This window comes from Malaclemys terrapin, chromosome 8 (genome assembly GCF_027887155.1).
Source record: "Malaclemys terrapin pileata isolate rMalTer1 chromosome 8, rMalTer1.hap1, whole genome shotgun sequence".
NCBI classification, from domain to species: Eukaryota; Metazoa; Chordata; order Testudines; family Emydidae; genus Malaclemys; species Malaclemys terrapin.
Genome location: NC_071512.1, coordinates 73,390,887 through 73,408,717, shown reverse-complemented (window position 1 = coordinate 73,408,717; position 17,831 = coordinate 73,390,887). Strand labels below are relative to the sequence as shown.

At 45.6% G+C, this 17,831-nt stretch overlaps 1 protein-coding gene across 1 annotated transcript in view; it reads left to right on the top strand.

Annotated features, from left to right (window-relative positions):
* The first annotated feature begins 2,851 nt into the window (after positions 1–2,851).
* Positions 2,852–17,831, top strand: part of PLPPR4 (phospholipid phosphatase related 4) — a 48,158-nt gene continuing 33,178 nt past the window's right edge. The window contains exon 1 of the mRNA XM_054038701.1: positions 2,852–3,219. Coding sequence (XP_053894676.1) covers positions 3,142–3,219 — 78 coding nt within the window. The 5' untranslated portion in view covers positions 2,852–3,141. The remainder of the gene's footprint in view (positions 3,220–17,831) is intronic.

Below are 17,831 nucleotides of genomic sequence, written 5' to 3'. Positions count from 1 at the left end.
TGAAATCAATATATTTGAAAATGTAGCAAGCATCCCAAACTATTTAAATAAATGGTATTCTATTATTGTTTAATGGTGCAATTAATCACAATTAATTTTTTTAATTGTGTGATTAATCATGATTAATTTTTTTAATGGTTTGACAGCCCTACAGATTACCCACTCCCTGTACTAGGGACAAGGTCATCTTAAATCCTTAAATAAAGATTTTTGGAGTGCAAGTCTGTTGTCAGCAGCCACAGGGATTCACATGTTCCAACAGTATATATTAAAGCTGCTGCAGTTGAAAACCTCTTTAAAAAGCAGTTTTAAAAAGTGGGATTTGGTAATTGAATTGGCAAACTACTGCAAACCATCAAACTGGTACCATGGAAACCATCAAACTGGTACCAGGGCCTGCCTCCCAGAACTCCCTTGATGACTTTAATCAGTGGTCCTGGTGGCTTTTACTTTGAAATATTATTTTCCTGATTCTTATCCCTGTTACTGGAGGGAATCAGGAGTAACTCCAATTCCCTTGTGTGTGGAGTCTGCTTTGTGCTCATCACCTGCCACAAAGTGAACTTAGAATCATAGAACCATAGAGTAAGAATGGACCACAAGGGTCATCTGGTCTAACCCCCAGTCAAGACGCAGGATTTGTTGTGTCTCAGCCAGGGGTGGGCAAACTATGGCCCATGGGCTGCATCCAGCCTGTGAGCCGTTTTAACCCAGCTCGCGAGCCGCACCATGCAGCTCGGCCCTGCTGCAGTGCTCCGGCCGGGGTGCTGGGTCGGGGGCTGCACCACACAGCTCGGCCCTGCTCAAGAGCGCCAGCTGGGGCGCTGGGTCAGGGGCCACACCATGCAGCTCCTGGAAGCTGTGGAATGGCCCCGCTCCAGCTCCTACGTGTTCCAATGGGAGCTGCAGGGGCAGTTCCTGCAGATGGGGCAGCACACAGAGCCAACTGGCCATGCCTCCACGTAGAAGCCGGAGAAGGGACATGCCACTTCTGGGAGCTGCTTGAGGTAAGCGTCACTCGGCGCCTGCACCCCCTGAGCCTCTCCCCATGCCGCAACCCCTGCCCCAATCCTGATTCCCCTCCTGCCATCCAAACCCCTCGGTCCCAGCCCAGAGCACCCTCCTACACTCCTAGAGATTCTGGTCCTCTACATGTAGGTGAAAAGTTCCTCTTTCATCCCTTAACATGTGGACTCTTTCTGTTTGAGATACAGACTGACACTTGAATTTTTCTTCTGGAGTTGCTATTGAATCCCCATCCCCAACCCAGAGCCCACACCCTCTCCCACACCCCAACCCCAATTTTGTGAGCATTCATGGCCCTCCATACACTTTCTATTCTCCAATGTGGCCCTCGGGCCAAAATGTTTGCCCACCCCTGTTCTAAGCCATCCAAGACAGATGGCCATCCAGCCTCTTTTTGAAAACCTCCAGTGAAAAAGATTCCACAACCTCCCGAGACAGTTTGTTCCATTGTCCTACTGTTCTTACAGTTAGGAAGTTTTTCCTGAGATTTAATCTAAACCTGCTATGCTGTAGTTTGAACGCATTGCCTCTTGTCTTGCCCTCTGTGGCAAGAGAGAACAATTTTTCTCCACCTTTTTTATGGCAGCCTTTCAAGTATTTGAAGACTGCTATCATGTCCCCCCCCTTAACCTCATCTTTTCCAAACTATAGCCCAGTTCTCCAATTTGTCAAGATCCATTTTAATTTTAGCTCTATGCTCCAAAGTGTTTGCAACCCCACATCCCGGCTTTGTGTCATCTGCAAATTTGATCAGTATGCCCTCTATTCCTACATCCAGGTCATTAATAAAGATGTTGAACAACTGCAAACATAGAGTAACTATTAATGAATGAAGTCAGACTGGAAGGAGGTCTCGAGAGGGGGTCCACAGGAGATCTGGGGCTAGTGTTATTTAATCAAGTATGCATCCACCTAATGGCAGTCTACTGAGCCTGCATTTCTCCAGCTTACTTACAGAATGTCATGTGCGACTGTGTCAAAAGCCTTGCAAAAGTCCAGGTATATTATGTCCATCGCATTCCCCCTATTCACCAAACCAGTTACCTTGTCAAAGTGGCCCCAGCCACTTGAAAATTCCCCCATTGTAATGCTTCTGGAGCGCGGCAACTTTGGATCTTACTCTTGAAAAGCCAACTAGCTCTGCAGGTCCTTCTCCTCAGCTCTCTCCTTCGCCCTGGGGCAGACCTGTACAACCAGCACACAGACCTCCCCGCCCCCCCCCCCCCCCCCACCAGCCAATGATGTGCATATCTGCCACCTGCTGGTCACCCACCACTGCAGCCTCCTCTTTCCCCTATGCTGAGAGGGCAGGAGGAGGAGGAACTGGACTCACCTTTACATTACTCCTGCCTTCCCCACCAGGCCAACACAACCTGCATGTGAGGAGGGGCATGCTGCAGCTACTTTTGTCCCTGCAATGGAGAAGGTGGGGAATCATTGCTAACCGTTGTCCCACTTGAGGGAGGGGTGGAGCAACAGTCACCTGGCCATTCCCTTTTCAGAGTTTCCTACATACCTTCCCCTTCTGCTCCCCAGGAATCGCAGGGAGAAGGAAGGGGCCCACTTGCCCCTCAGCTGCTGCATCTAACTCCTACCACTTTACATCCTTCCTGCCCATCTTCCCCATGATCCCATCTCTGCTGCCCACCTGATTTCCCCGCCCTTCCTGAATACTCAAAACCAATAGATCCAGGAGGGAAAGGGTTAAGGTGACTGGAGCACGCTCCCCTCCTCCTGTAGGATAATGGGGCCCCTTCCTTTTCCCTGGAGTAGGTTTCTTGACGTCAAGCCCATGAATATTGTACGAAGCTTCAGGACTGTAAGTGCAGCGAATCCTCCTCGGGCAGAGAAAGCCAGGGCTCTGTGCTGGGGGTGGAAGCCATTGCTGCAGCTTTGGGGAAGGAAGGAGATCGCTCGCAGAGAAGAGGCTTTGGGCTGCCTGCGTGTGGCACAAGGGATTGCTGCAAAGAGAGAAGCTTCACGCTGTGCTCTCCAGAGGTGCCTCTGGGGCATGTGACATCCACACAAGGCACCGGAGCGGGAGGAGAGGAAGCCTGCTTCGAAGCACTCATCCCCATCCCTAAAAGAAGAGCTCAGCTCAGCCCCTTAGCCAGCATGTCTGCAAAGGAGAGGCAAAAAGGCAAAGTGACCAAGGACAGCGTCACTCTATTGCCCTGCTTTTATTTTGTGGAGGTGAGTGAAGAACCTGAGCTTGTGTCCCTTCAGCTTTAGCATGATGCAGATCGTTAGAGGCATTTTAGGAACAACTTTGTTCTCTGACAGCATGCTTCTTTCACTGGGGTCTGCTCTGGTTAGTGCCTGCCTCACTGCCTAGGTGAATATGTAGAGAATAGCTGTACACGCTGAGTGAGATAATGTTCTGTTTGTGTCTTATGCATGTGAGAGTATGGCAGTGTGTCTCATTCCTCTGTGAGTTTGTGTTGTTATGTCAGCATGTGTCTGTGTTCTGGGTCTGATTTGTATGTAGCTGTGGATTTCATTAGGGGTAAAATTAAGCTTTGCCTGTAATATATTTGCATGGAGTTCACGTCTGGGTCTGAAATTGGGTCTACATCATCTGAGCTGTAATCCACGGTGGGGCGGGGGAAGGGATGTTCTTTACATCTCGAGAAAGAGGGAGTTCATTTTGATAATGTTTCAGAATCATTTCATGTAAAATATGTAGGTGATGCTTTGCATAATAAAATCAGTACCAGAAATCCATCAGTATTCTGAAGAGCTGGTTTGAGATTAAACTCTTCCTTGCAGAATACAGGCTGCTTTTATGGGAATTATTTCCGAGAGAGTCATTTTGCAAATGGACTGGCAGCTAAATGAAGCCATGTCACAGACATAGGATCATCTCAACAGGAAGACATGTTTCAGAGAGGAGGTTATATGCAAACACATATTGCATGTACTATGTCCATGAAAGAAAAGTCATGTTGTAGAAGGAATGTTAAAAAAATGAATATGGTTTAAAGTTGTTAAATAATCAGTATTGTGTTTTTGTCAGGTCCCAGTAACGTGCCTGGACTGTAAGAGAGAGATAGGTAACAACACACGCTTTGTATCTTGAAAAAGTGAAAGAGTTTCTCAGTAGATTTTGTGTGGAAAGATTGAAACATGTCATGGCTGCTCTGTTGATGCCAGGTGAAGTTACACTTCCACAGGCACTCACTGCTCCAGAACTGGTGTATTGCTTAGAGGATTTTAGCCTCTTTTGACAGCACTCCATTCACTAGTAAGTAGGTACAAGAGCAAACATGGTTTCAGCTTCAGGAAATGAGTTTGTCATTTCTGTGTTTGTTAACCGAATAGTAAGTGAGCACAGCTTGCTTCTGATGACTCCACTTACAGTAGGGCAGTTACTGAGTCACTCGGCCTATGTGCCTTAGTTTCCCCATCTGTAACACAAGGATGGTGGCACTGGCCTCATGGAGGTGTGCTGAAGATAATGCACGAAAAGAACTTTGAAGGTTAAAAACAGGAGGTCTATGTAAGAGCTCAACATAATTTTTAGCCTGAATGGCAATATTAAAAATCTTGCTTAAATATCCTGGGAGATAGGAGGATACAGTGTGAGAGGGGCTTGTAAGTGGTGGCAGGCTGTCTCTCTTCCACCTAAATTCCCTACTAGTTGCCTGGGACAAGGAAGATGAAGCATATTAAAAATCATATTGGGTGGGATACTTTTCAGAGAATGTTAGATACTAAAGTAACAGACATGTCTTATTATTGTAGATTAGGCCCACTTGGTGAAATGTACCCATTGATGGAAGGCTCCTTCTGGGCCACATAATTCCTGTGGTATTCTTGTCAGAGAAAAGAGGTCATGGGTAGAGAAGCCACACAGGTGGGGGCCTCTCTATCCTCCTTACACTGGAGCAGAGGGCTCTATGCTATCTGAGGCCATCCCATCACTGAGAAGGGCTTCGGGGGCAGACAAGGGAAGGAGCCACTTCTATACTGATGCATATCTAGTAACCAGAGCCCCCCTCACACATGCACACAGGGGGAGTAGCAGCCACGCTGTGGTTTGCCCCCACATTGTGGTGGGATGATTTTTTTTCGAAAGTAGCACATAGCCCAAGAACAGTGGTCACACTTAAAATCAGTTTTGCCTGGGATAACATTACCTCAGGATTTAGTATAGACTCAAGGAGCTCAGTCTATTTAGCTTAACAAAGAGAAGGCTAAGAGGTGACTTGATCACAGTCTATAAATACCAACACGGAGAATACACATTTGATAATGGGCTCTTCAGACTAGCAGATGAAGGTATAACACAATCCAATGGCTGGAAGTTGAAGCCAGAAACAAATTCAGAGTGGAAATAAGTTGTACATTTTTAATGGTGAGACTAATTAACCATTAGAACAATTTACCAATTATTCATCACTGGCAATTTTAAAATCAGGATTGGATATTTTTCTAAAAGATCTGCTTTAGGCATTATTTTGTGGAAGTTCCTTGGCCTGTGTTATACAAGACATCAGAGTAGATATTCACAATGGTCTCTTCTGGCCTTGGAATCTATTTGCAGTATTCCTTAGAAACTCCCTGTACTTTGTATAGTGAATACTGCAAACCACACTAAAGAGGCTGCAGCTCTTATGACTAAGTCACTGGACTGGAACTCAGGAGTTAAGGGTCCAGTTCCCAGGTCTACTGCACTCTCTTTGTAAGACTTTGGGTAAGTCACTTAATCTCCTTGAATCTCAGTTTCCCAGCTGCGAAGTGGGGATACCCCTTCTTCCCGCCTTTGTCTGTCTTGTCTATTTAGGCTGCAATTCTCTGGGGCAAGATGTGTTTTTCATTATGTGTATATACAGCACCTAGCACAATGGGACTCTGATCTCAGTTGGGGCCTCTAGTGTAGGCACTACTATAATACAAATAATAATGTATCCACTGACCTAGAGAAAACGGCTACTGCTGATAGTTATCCAAGACAACAGACAAAATTTTAAGTATGACCATTGTGCTTGGGTTTTATGTAGGATTAGAAAATTTCACCCACTGTGCACAGACACTTTGGGAAATGCTGTCAGGTGACAAACTGCATTACTGCAGAATGTCACATGTCCTTAATAGTTAGGATTTCTTTGTTGTAGTTGTTTTTAAACTCATTATTAAATTCCATTTTCTATTGATTCACCTCCATTGGGCCAAAGCAGGACTCTCTCCCCTTCTTATGCACATTCCATTGGCGTCAGTGGGAATTACATATGTTTATAGAGAAGAGAGGAGACCCCACACTATTTTGCTTGTTTGTAGCAAAGGACAAGGCAAATAGATTTTGTATGTATTTCTGTGCACCAGCCTCATCAGTGGTGGGCCACCGGAATATGCCCAGCTTGGGGAATGAGTTTAATAGTCACTGTAGAAAAGCAAGGGAAACTTGCATGCTATATTATTGCTGTTTCAGAGGCAGAGTGGAGAGGTTTTTAGCATATCCATGTTGTTATGCAGAAATTGGCTTTCTGTGTACCAGATGAAGTGGGTTTCAGCCCTCATCTGTTGTAAGGAAAGTTGTCAGGATACAGACTCTTACAAGTAGAGAGGGGAACTAAAAATGAAAGCCTTGGGATTCCAGGACAAGCTGTGAGGATCCTTCCACCTTGCCCATGTCTAGCACCTGGGAGCACCGAGGACGTTCACATCTAGATTTGAATTTTATGGTTGGCCCCAGTCCGTAAACTGTTCAAAACCAAAGCTCCCAAGTCTGAACAGATACAATATTTAGGGAAATTTGAATCCAAATCCAGAGATTCAAACTTTGCAACTGGGGCCCAACTCCAGTTCCCCTAAAGGTTTAGGGATGAAGCTATTGTTCTCCTCTTCTATTTCTCTCCTTTTCTCCTGCAGCCATGACAGGTATATTTGATGAGACAGTAGGACAAATTCTGCTTTCAGTTACACTTGTGTAAATCAAGAGTAGATCCAGTAGACTTAATTTACAGCTGTGAAAAAGTGGACTGAGTCCAGGGTATCCAGCATTCAAATTAGAAAATTGTTATGGTTGTCTCCCCTCCCCCTCCAACTCTTCTTCTGTTCAGTTTCTAGTGGGAAGACATATAGTTATGATTTACCCACATATGCCCAACTCTAATCTGACCCCTGAGAATGTGCTCCTGGAACTTTATAGTACAGGATAATACTGATATTAATGAAACAACCACCTGACAGCCCCTGCGGTGGCATTAGCAGAAGTAGGAAAATGGCTTAAACATTTTTGAATTGTGATTGGTTAAAGCAGAACGTGAGACTCATATAGATGTGTTTAAATCAGGAATAGCTCTATTGAAGTCAATAAAGTTACCAGTGTAAGGGACAAGAGAGGCAGACCCTGTGAGGTTAACTGGCATTAGTACACAATGTGGATGTTTTTTGCATACCATAGACTACATCATCGTCCAAATAAGTGTAAACATGAATATAGGAGACCAGATTTAAATAAACCAGCCACCTCTGAAATGTACACAATTTGGGATTTTCCAAATTTATTTAATAGCAAAAATGTTTTAAAGGTTTTAATTCAGTAGGTGAATGATGAAAAATGGGCTTTTTCAATCTCTCCCCTCTATACATCTGGCCTTTTGGTATATTTCCTTCCCATTCCATTCTGCCCTACCCTCAGGTCAGGCTTCCCCTCCTCCAGCCTGTTCTTATTTGCAAGTGCCAATCCACTGCTCCTTGTGGCTAAGCAACAATTAGTTTCATTTTGTATTTTGAGAAAAAGACAGGAGGAGCTGCTTTCTCACCTGTGCAATTAAATAATGAAATGTCAATCAGAAAATGCTGGAGGATCAGAGCCGTAGGGAGAAGGCAGATCTATCACTAATAATATCAGCAAAATAATGGGAAACTGTAGACCGGTATTATTTCCCCAAACACTGGAGGAAAGGAAAGGGGCTAGAAAAGTATCCAGGGAACAGGAGAAAATGGAAAACCAAAATCACACAATATAGAAGGGTCCATAATACATAAGCTGGGAAAGAAAAGAGGCCTTATGGTCACTGATGTAACCTAAACATGCATGGCACTTTACAGAGCAAATTAAAACAAACAGATTTTCTGCCTTCCAAGGGATTTATCCTGCAAACTCTCACTATGGGGAGCAGTACTTACTATCCTGAAGTCAAGTACTACTCAGAGGAATGAGCACTATTATGTCCAGTAGTATCTGTTTGCAGAATTGAGCCCTAAAATGAGACAAAAACAGGCAGAGACTACAATTAAGGGAGGGGATGAGGAAGTGATAGAAAGAAGAAGAGGACAATGAATCCAATCCTGCAGACGCTTACTACTAGGCATAGTATTTACTACCATGTTGCCAACAAGACTATTCATGTTAGTAACCGATACTCGTGATTATACTCGTGATTATAAGGATTTGTAACATTGGACTAAATATGATTATATAGTAACTTAGCAAGGTAGGCTGCATTTCTGTTGATAGTTCCAATCTAAAAAAAAATTGTGGGCCTGATTCTGATCTCATATACAGCAGTGTCAATCAATAGTAACTCAAGAAAACACAGTGAAGTTACATTCAACATAAAAACAATGTGAGATCAGATCAGGCCCTATCTAGCTTAATTTATTAGAGCTACAGGGCCACAGTGTCCTCTCACTTACACCAATTTTACATTAGTGGCTTCAGTGGAGTTATTCCTGATTTACAGAGATATAGATAAATGGAGAAGTAGGCCCATGGGTTAGAAGCTGTAGAAGTGAGGAGACGGAAATCTACAGACATACAGAAAAGAATTAGCGCAGCAGGCATGGTGGATGTGGCCTAGGCTGAAAGACTAGGGAAGCAGAAAACCTACAAAAAAATTAATGAAACTTTATTAAACACAGCATAAAACATTTTTGCAGTTTTCACTATTTGTGAAATAGAACCTCGATGGATTAGTATGTATCTCATAAAAATGTTTAAAATGTATTTAAACATTATTTTAAAATGACCCTATTATAATGACAGTAAGCGTCTTACACTTTGCAGAAGCACATATCACATGATATGATCTGGAGATGTGCATCACTACTCACCTGAAGTGCATATTAATCAGTGCACTTCCACGCAAATTGGTCTGTTTGTACATTTCACAGTTGTATAGAATATATGGATAATCTGAGCCTCTTTTAAAAAAACTAAGGGAGAGAGGACTACTCATGGAAGCTCAATTTGCATCTGTTTAAAGAGAAGGATATGTCCATAGTGAAAGATCTACCAGCATCAGGAAAATATTAGGAATTGAAACATTGGGCTAGTCTACACTGGCAACAGCGCTTTAACGTGGCTTGTGTAGTCGCGGCAGAGGGCTGGGAGAGAGCTCTCCCAGTGCTCTAAAAAACCCACCTCCACAAGGGGCGTAGCTACCAATGCTGCGAGCGCGGCTCCCAGTGCTGGTGCACTGTCTCTACTGGCATGTTACAGCACTGAAACTTGATGTGCCCAGGGGGGTGTTTTTTCACACTCCTGAGCAAGAAAGTTGCAGTGCTGTAAAGTGCCAGACAAGCCCATTGTCTGTGACCATTCCTAGAAAGAGATCTGCCTTTTGCTTTGTTGATCTTCCCTCGTTAGCATATTCAGAGTACATCCTCAGTACATTCAAGGACAATAGCCAGAAGGGTTAGTGCCTCACATTTTAAATATGAATCTGGAAAACTTCCAGGGTTATATATCTCCTGTTCTCCAGAGGATGAGGATGTCTGCAGATGTAGCATGGATAAATACATTTATTCATAGTGACAGGAATACTCTCTGTTTCAAGGAAAAATCTGTGGGTGATTTTTCTTCACTCATTAACCAAACATCGAAAAATATCTGGGGTGAAATCCTGGAGCCTGGGAGTTTTACCATAGACTTATATGAAGACAGGATTTTAGCCCTGGCCTTTTGTCTGCAGGGTTAGCATGTAAAATAGGGTTACCATACGTCCGGATTTTCCCGGACATGTCCGGCTTTTGGGGGCTCAAATCCCCGTCCGGGGGGAAATCCCCCAAAAGCCGGGCATGTCCGGGAAAATCGGGAGGGAGGGCTGGGCCGGGGTCGCGGGGCCGGGCGCGCAGTGCCGGGCCGGGAGCCGGGCCGGGGCCGCGGGGTCGGGCCGCCGAGGGGGTGCGCGGGGCCGGGAGCCGGGGGGTCGGGCCGGGAGCCGGGCCGCCGGGGGGGTGCGCTCGGCCGCGGGGCCGGGAGCCGGGGGGTCGGGCTGGGAGCCGGGCCGCCGGGGGGGTGCGCGGGGCCGCGGGGCCGGGAGCCGGGCCGCCGGGGGGGTGCGCTGGGCAGCGGGGCCGGGAGGTCGGGCCGGGAGCCGGGCCGCCGGGGGGGTGCGTTGGGCCGCGGGGCCGGGAGCCGGGGGGTCGGGCCGGGAGCCGGGCCGCCGGGGGGGTGTGCGTTGGGCCGCGGGGCCGGGAGCCGGGGGGTCGGGCCGGGAGCCGGGCCGCCGGGGGGGTGCGCTGGGCCGCGGGGTCGGGATCCGGGGGGTGCGCTGGGCCGCCGGGGCCGGGATCCGGGGGGTGCGCTGGGCCGCCGGGGCCGGGAGCCGGGGGGTGTGCTAGGCCGCCGGGGGCCGGCCGGCAGTGCTGGGCGGGCCGGGGGTGGTCGGCCGGGGGCCGGGGCCGGCACCCCAGGGCCGCAGCCGACCCAGGCTGGAGCCGCCGGGGGGCCAGCCTGGGCCGCACCTCCTCCCCCCACACCGCCCCTTACCTGCCCAGGCTTCCCGCGAATTAAATGTTCGCGGGAAGCAGGGGAGGGGGCGGAGACTTTGGGAGGGGGCGGAGTTGGGGCGGGGGAGGGGGCGGGGCTGGGGGCGGGGCCAGGGCCCCGTGGAGTGTCCTCCTTTTGGAGGCACAAAATATGGTAACCCTAATGTAAAAATACAGAAGGCCTAATTTTCTCTCACTTACATATGTATAAATATAGAGTAACCCCACTGAAGTCAATGGAGTTACACCAATGTATAATGGGTATAAGGGATCAGAGAATCAAGCACAGTAGATGAAATCCTGGCCCCGCCAGAATTCAATGGGGTTAAGATTTCACCCATTTTCAGGTACGCTGAAATACAGAAGGCTAGTTCCGCAAAGCTCCATAGACTTAAATGCCAGCTGAAGAATTGGCCTATAAACTTTGTGAAAGCCAGTGGTAGGAGGTACCTTAGAAAACACAAGAGATCTATTATATTATTGTAGCCGTCAGTTCTGTAAAGTGGTGGGTTTCCTCGGCTCCAGTTGAAATAAATGTGTGTCGAGGATGTTCGGTGTATCTCAGGACCAGACACTTAGTTCCCATTCATTTCTAACTTATACTGACAAGGGTAGATTCGAAATGTCAGATGTGGATACACATCACCAAGTATCTCAAAAATTCCACTTCTCAGTCATTTCTGGATTTTTTAGGTATGTAGACATGCATGACACACATCTGCATTAAAATTATACACTTAGGACTCTGCAAGCTTTTTGGAGGCTTGACTTCTAGGATATGCATTGCCTATGGGAATTTAGTGATTAGAATGGGAGTTTTACCTGTATAAGGAATTATAGGATGAGCTCCTCAATTTCAGGGAAAGGGCAATTGTTGTATGCTAATTAAAGGGTTCAGAAAGAGTCAGAGACTACACCAATGTTTGTTGGAAGCACAATGGAGGACTTTCCTCCCTAAATTTAAATGCAGTGAAAAAGCGTCTTTAACCTTAAAAATGAAAATAAAATAAAATAAAAAAATTAAAAAGCAGCCTGAAACACTGATGAGCTGCACACAATCATTTTGATGATTTAATCCCATGAAGGGGAATATCCACTTTACAATAAAGATCATGTGTCCAGCCCTTTACCTTGTGAAGATAGCAGCATCAGTTTACTATTCCTAAGCTAACCATGTGAGCAACTGTGAGGGGTGAAATGGACAAGCACCTGGGCCATGCAGTAGCAGGAGGCTGGGAAGGGGCATCCTAATGACTCTCTCTCCTCACACACATACCTTTTTATGTGAAAGGTGTCAGCTCAATCTGGTTGTACCTGAAAGAAGCTCTAAGCCCCACTGAAATCTTTTGGCTGGCCCTGAAGTGTGGTCATGGTGCACAGGAGTCAGTTTTGTTTGGGGGAATTATGTTCAAGACCTGGCCAAAGCATGCTAAGGAGAGCTCTGCTTATTAATACTTCTAACACATTCAGAGGTAGGGTGACCAGATGTCCCAATTTTACAGGGACAGTCCCGATTTTGGGGTCTTTTCCTTATATAGGCTCCTATTACCCCCCCTCCCCCGTCCCGATTTTTCACTTGCTGTCTGGTCTCCCTATTCGGAGGCCAGGATAGAGGTGTCTGCTGCTCAGTCAGGCAGCTGCCACCAAGAGTTGAGCCTGCTCTGGCAACTGCTACCCATTTATCATTGCTTATGCATCGCTCCCTGCACCACTAGAAGTGCATGGTGGATGCACTTGTACACCAGCGTCCCACACCACCATCCTGCCAGCCTCTCCAGCAGCTCATCAGAAGGAGAGGAGGTGGGAATAGTGTGCCCTGAGCACATTTGCAGTGTTGCTCTTGGGGCCCACCCCAATGACCCTCCTAAGCTGTGGAGCAGACAACAAAAACTATATAATTGTGTGCCATCTCTTTAAAGAGAGTTCCCCCTCAGAAACACATGATTTAAAATATCACTTCCAGAAAAGGGGATCATGTTCTTTTAACTCTAGCCCAGATTTCCACATTGAAATCCCAAGGCTAAGAAGCAGCATGGCAGATCCCATGACTCACTCCCTTCCTGTGCTCAGCACCAGTCCCTATGCCTCTCGAGGTCCTCGTTCAGCAAAGCACTTAAGCATGTGCTTAGCCTTAATCCCTCTTCAGCATAGAAGTCTCACTGAAGTCAATGGAATTTAAGCACAGATATTGCTAAATCTGGGCTTTAGTAAAGAGTCTGCAGCAGAGCCCAAAGATCTGAAGTGCAGCACAAAAGTGCAGTATTTGGGTAAATCTGAAAAAAAAATGATTCTGAAATACCTGCACATGGAGATGGAGAAAGAGGCAGAGTGCAGCACTCAAGTTGCCTCACCTCACTGCTGCAGCAGGAACAGGTGAGGAGGAGACCAAAAGCTGATAATACTCCTGTCCTTCTGCTACGTACCATGTGTTTAGAATAGCTGGCAATAAACACACATGGAAAAATAGTATAGGAACACTTGTTTTCATCTTTAATTGACTATATTTTAAAAGTATGATCCTGCTCCCATAAAGAGCCAATCTTGCAATAACACTGGTCTACAATTTTTGAGAAGTCGTCTGCTTCAGAGATAAAATGTGCTATTTATTATGTATTTTGATGTGCTGAATTCAAATATGACAATTAAAACAACTGATTGGCTACTGTTTCTAAGATATTTAAGTTTTTACATTTTATGCCTATGTATATTGTGTAGATAGTAGAGTTTTAATCATAAATTGTAAACCTAGGTCTTTTCATGTGTTTATGGTTGCTTTACATGATAATATTTCACCTGTCCTGTATATGTAACACTTTAAAAATCAGCAAAAGGGTTATATAAATAAAATTTATTATGAAACAAAAGGCAAAAAACTATTATGTACATAGTTTAGTCCTATTCAGTGTCTACTCGGCGCTTCTTGGCTTGTCTCTTGTATTCATTAAATGGAGCATCTCTTGTCACTGTCCAGCAATAGTCTGCAAGCATTGATGGGCTCCATTTGCCCTGATAGCGTTTCTCCATTGTTGCAATGTCCTGGTGAAATCGCTCGCCGTGCTCGTCGCTCACTGCTCCGCAGTTCGGTGGAAAAAAATCTAGATGAGAGTGCAAAAAATGTATCTTTAGTGACATGTTGCAACCAAGGCTTTTGTATGCCTTGAGGAGGTTTTCCACCACCAACCTGTAGTTGTCTGCCTTGTTGTTTCCGAGAAAATTTATTGCCACTAACTGGAAGGCTTTCCAGGCCGTCTTTTCCTTGCCACGCAGTGCATGGTCAAATGCATCATCTCGAAGAAGTTCACAAATCTGAGGACCAACAAAGACACCTTCCTTTATCTTAGCTTCACTTAACCTTGGAAATTTTCCACGGAGGTACTTGAAAGCTGCTTGTGTTTTGTCAATGGCTTTGACAAAGTTCTTCATCAGACCCAGCTTGATGTGTAAGGATGGTAACAAAATCTTCCTTGATTCAACAAGTGGTGGATGCTGAACACTTTTCCTCCCAGGCTCCAATGACTGTCGGAGTGGCCAATCTTTCTTGATGTAGTGGGAATCTCTTGCACGACTATCCCATTCGCAGAGAAAACAGCAGTACTTTGTGTATCCAGTCTGCAGACCAAGCAAGAGAGCAACAACCTTCAAATTGCCACAAAGCTGCCACTGATGTTGGTCATAGTTTATGCACCTCAAAAGTTGTTTCATATTGTCATAGGTTTCCTTCATATGGACTGCATGACCAACTGGAATTGATGGCAAAACATTGCCATTATGCAGTGAAACAGCTTTAAGACTCGTCTTCGATGAATTGATGAACAGTCTCCACTCATCTGGATCGTGAACGATGTTGAGTGCTGCCATCACACCATCGATGTTGTTGCAGGCTACAAGATCACCTTCCATGAAGAAGAATGGGACAAGATCCTTTTGACGGTCACGGAACATGGAAACCCTAACATCACCTGCCAGGAGATTCCACTGCTGTAGTCTGGAGCCCAACAGCTCTGCCTTACTCTTGGGTAGTTCCAAATCCCTGACAAGGTCATTCAGTTCACCTTGTGTTATGAGGTGTAGTTCAGAGGAGGAGGATGGGAGAAAATGTGGGTCCTGTGACATTGATGGTTCAGGACCAGAAGTTTCATCCTCTTCCTCTTCCTCGTCTGACTCAAGTGAGAATGATTCTGGTGCATCAGGAACCGGCAGTCCTTCTCCGTGGGGTACTGGGTGTATAGCTGATGGAATGTTTGGATAATGCACAGTCCACTTTCTCTTCTTTGACACACCTTTCCCAACTGGAGGCACCATGCAGAAGTAACAATTGCTGGTATGATTTGTTGGCTCTCTCCAAATCATTGGCACTGGAAAAGGCATAGATTTCCTTTTCCTGTTCAACCACTGGCAAAGATTTGTTGCACAAGTGTTGCAGCATATGTGTGGGGCCCACCTCTTGTCCTGATCTCCAATTTTGCAGCCAAAATAAAGGTGGTAGGCTTTCTTAACCATAGTGGTTATACTGCGCTTTTGTGATGCAAAAGTCACTTCACCACAAACATAGTAGAAGTTATCTGCACTGTTCAGGCAAGTACGAGGCATCTCTGCTCACTTTGGCTAAACAGAAATGTGTCCCTTTGCAAAATCAAACACGACACTGTATGATTTCTAGAGCTGATCTAGGGCAATTTGTTCAGCAGAGTGATGTAAGCTTTGTTATGATTGCATCATCCATGACTTCTAGGAATAACATGATGCAATTCATATCATGTATGATGCAATACCAGCTTCAGATTGCATCATTCATTGTCTTGCCTAAAAAGCAAGTACTGTCCAAACGCAGTCATAGATTTATTCATAGATCCAGTCAAAGATGTATTTTAGTCATTTCTGGTTTAAATTGAGATCCCTTCCCTTTAGAACTCTCTTATCCTCCGCCATTCCCAAGTCAAGGGTCGTATATACTGACCCAATAGCATATCTTGAAAACTAGAGCCAATCAACAATTTTAAGCATCATTTTCATTCTCAGTGACCCAGAATTAGTGAAGTTTGACTACATTTATTTCAAAAGCATTTCGGCTGTAGAGCAGTGTAATATCCAGGTGGGTGGACTCCTGAGCCCACATGAAACAATGTTGCATGGTCAGTAATAAAATTTCCACTGGTTTTAAATGGGAGTAGAATCAAGACTTATCGGTAATTTGTGGCAGCTGCAGCTCTTACATCAGTTAGAGGTTGTGTGTTCCCCCTACTCCTTCCCCCCCCTCCCAACCCCCGCGAGGGCATTCTCAGTTTGGGAGGAGATATCCCTGTGTATGATTTAAAATGACACCTTATAATCAAAGCTGTCATTTTAAATGTATTCTGAGGAACGGATACTGCTCTTACTGTGTGAGTTCAGAATCAGGCCCCGTATCTGCAAGCAAGCACTCATGCATACATGTATTAAAGAGAGTTGTTACATTGTATTCACAGGGTAATTTAAAAAGTATACAACATATCTGTCTTCACCATGTGTCATTAACAATGGGCATAAAATAACTAACAAATAAAACCCCACAAATTTTGAGACACCAAATATAAATACTGTACTAGAATCAACACACATACAGTTTGCAATGTTTTTATTGACCTCCTTTTAAAAAAAATGAATTTATGTTCATCTCAGGTTGTGTAATGTTTTTAACATACATATTCAGGTATATTTAGAAGTACAGTAGTAGAAACCTAGGGTGAAATCATGGCTCCACTGAGGCCAATGGGAGTTTTGCCATTGAGTTCACTGGAGCCAAGATTTCAGCTCTAGTCTTCACAATAAAATCACATGGCACATCAATCATAAATGATTGGGGGTGGGGGGAGAATATTGTATTTCATTTTCATCCTAGGGAGAGGAATGAAAAAGGAATCAGACATGAAAGATGCTACTCACTTTGCTTAATGCATTACTGGAAGGCACTTGGACACCATGATGATGGTCTCCTTATTGGAACTTGATAGGATAAAAGAGGATTGCCCTCCTCCAACTCCCTCCTCCTGTCTTCCATAAAGCACAAACTACAACCTAATTACCGTTAGGCATGTGGAGCACTATGATCACTACTACTGACTGGCTCAGAATAGTGCACTTCCTACTCTGTTTGTTCCCAGTCTACCCAAATCCACCCTGGCTTGCTTATTTGTCTCACCCATCTGTTATGTTTTGTCATTTAGATGGTAAACTCACAGGAGCTGTGGCCATCTGTCTGTTCTATGTTTGTACAGCACCTAGCACAATGGGGTTCTGGTTCATGACTGGGGCTCCTGGACTTGTGATAATACAAATAACTAAATATTTACAGAACCTAGCACATTGTTGTGGCCTCTCTGTGATGCTGCAATATATGGTATTAAATAAATTAATAAACAACATTGTCCTTTGGCCTAACCAGTTAGCCAGTATTCAGGGCCTTGCTGGATTGGTTATACTAGTCAGATATTTCTTTGGTGCAAACTTGTTTCTTTGTGTAGAATGTACCCACAGTCCTGTTTCCCTGATCACAGTAGGAAGGAAAAGCAGGAGGCAGAGGAGGCAGTTTCCTTACTCACAATTTCAAAGCCTGTCTTTTCCAGCCTGTACTCTGCACAAAAGAAAGCTCTCTGTTGGCTTTGTCCTAGGGCAATGCTCACAGGGTTTCTCTTGCTATCTGCCCACTTTCGCATTCTTTTCACACGCTCACGGCAGGTTTACACTTAAAACTCTGCAGCAGCGCAGCAGTAGCACTTCAGAGAAGCTGTTACTATGCTGATGGCAGAGCTTAGGGTTACCATATTTCAACACTGAAAAAAGAGGACACTCCACGGGGGCCCCTGCCCCGCCCCAACTCCGCCCCTTCCCCGCCCCCACCCCCACTCTGCCCCTTCCCTGCCCCCGGCCCTGCCCCAACTCCACCCCTTCCCCGCCCCCATTCCAACCCCTTCCCCAAAGTCCCCGCCCCAACTCCGCCCCCTTCCCTGAGCACCCCACATTCCCCCTTCTCCCTCCTGCCCCCCGGGCTCCGGCTGCTGCTGCGCTGGGGAAGTTGCTTCATCCCCCGCCACAGTGGAGAGCAGCGG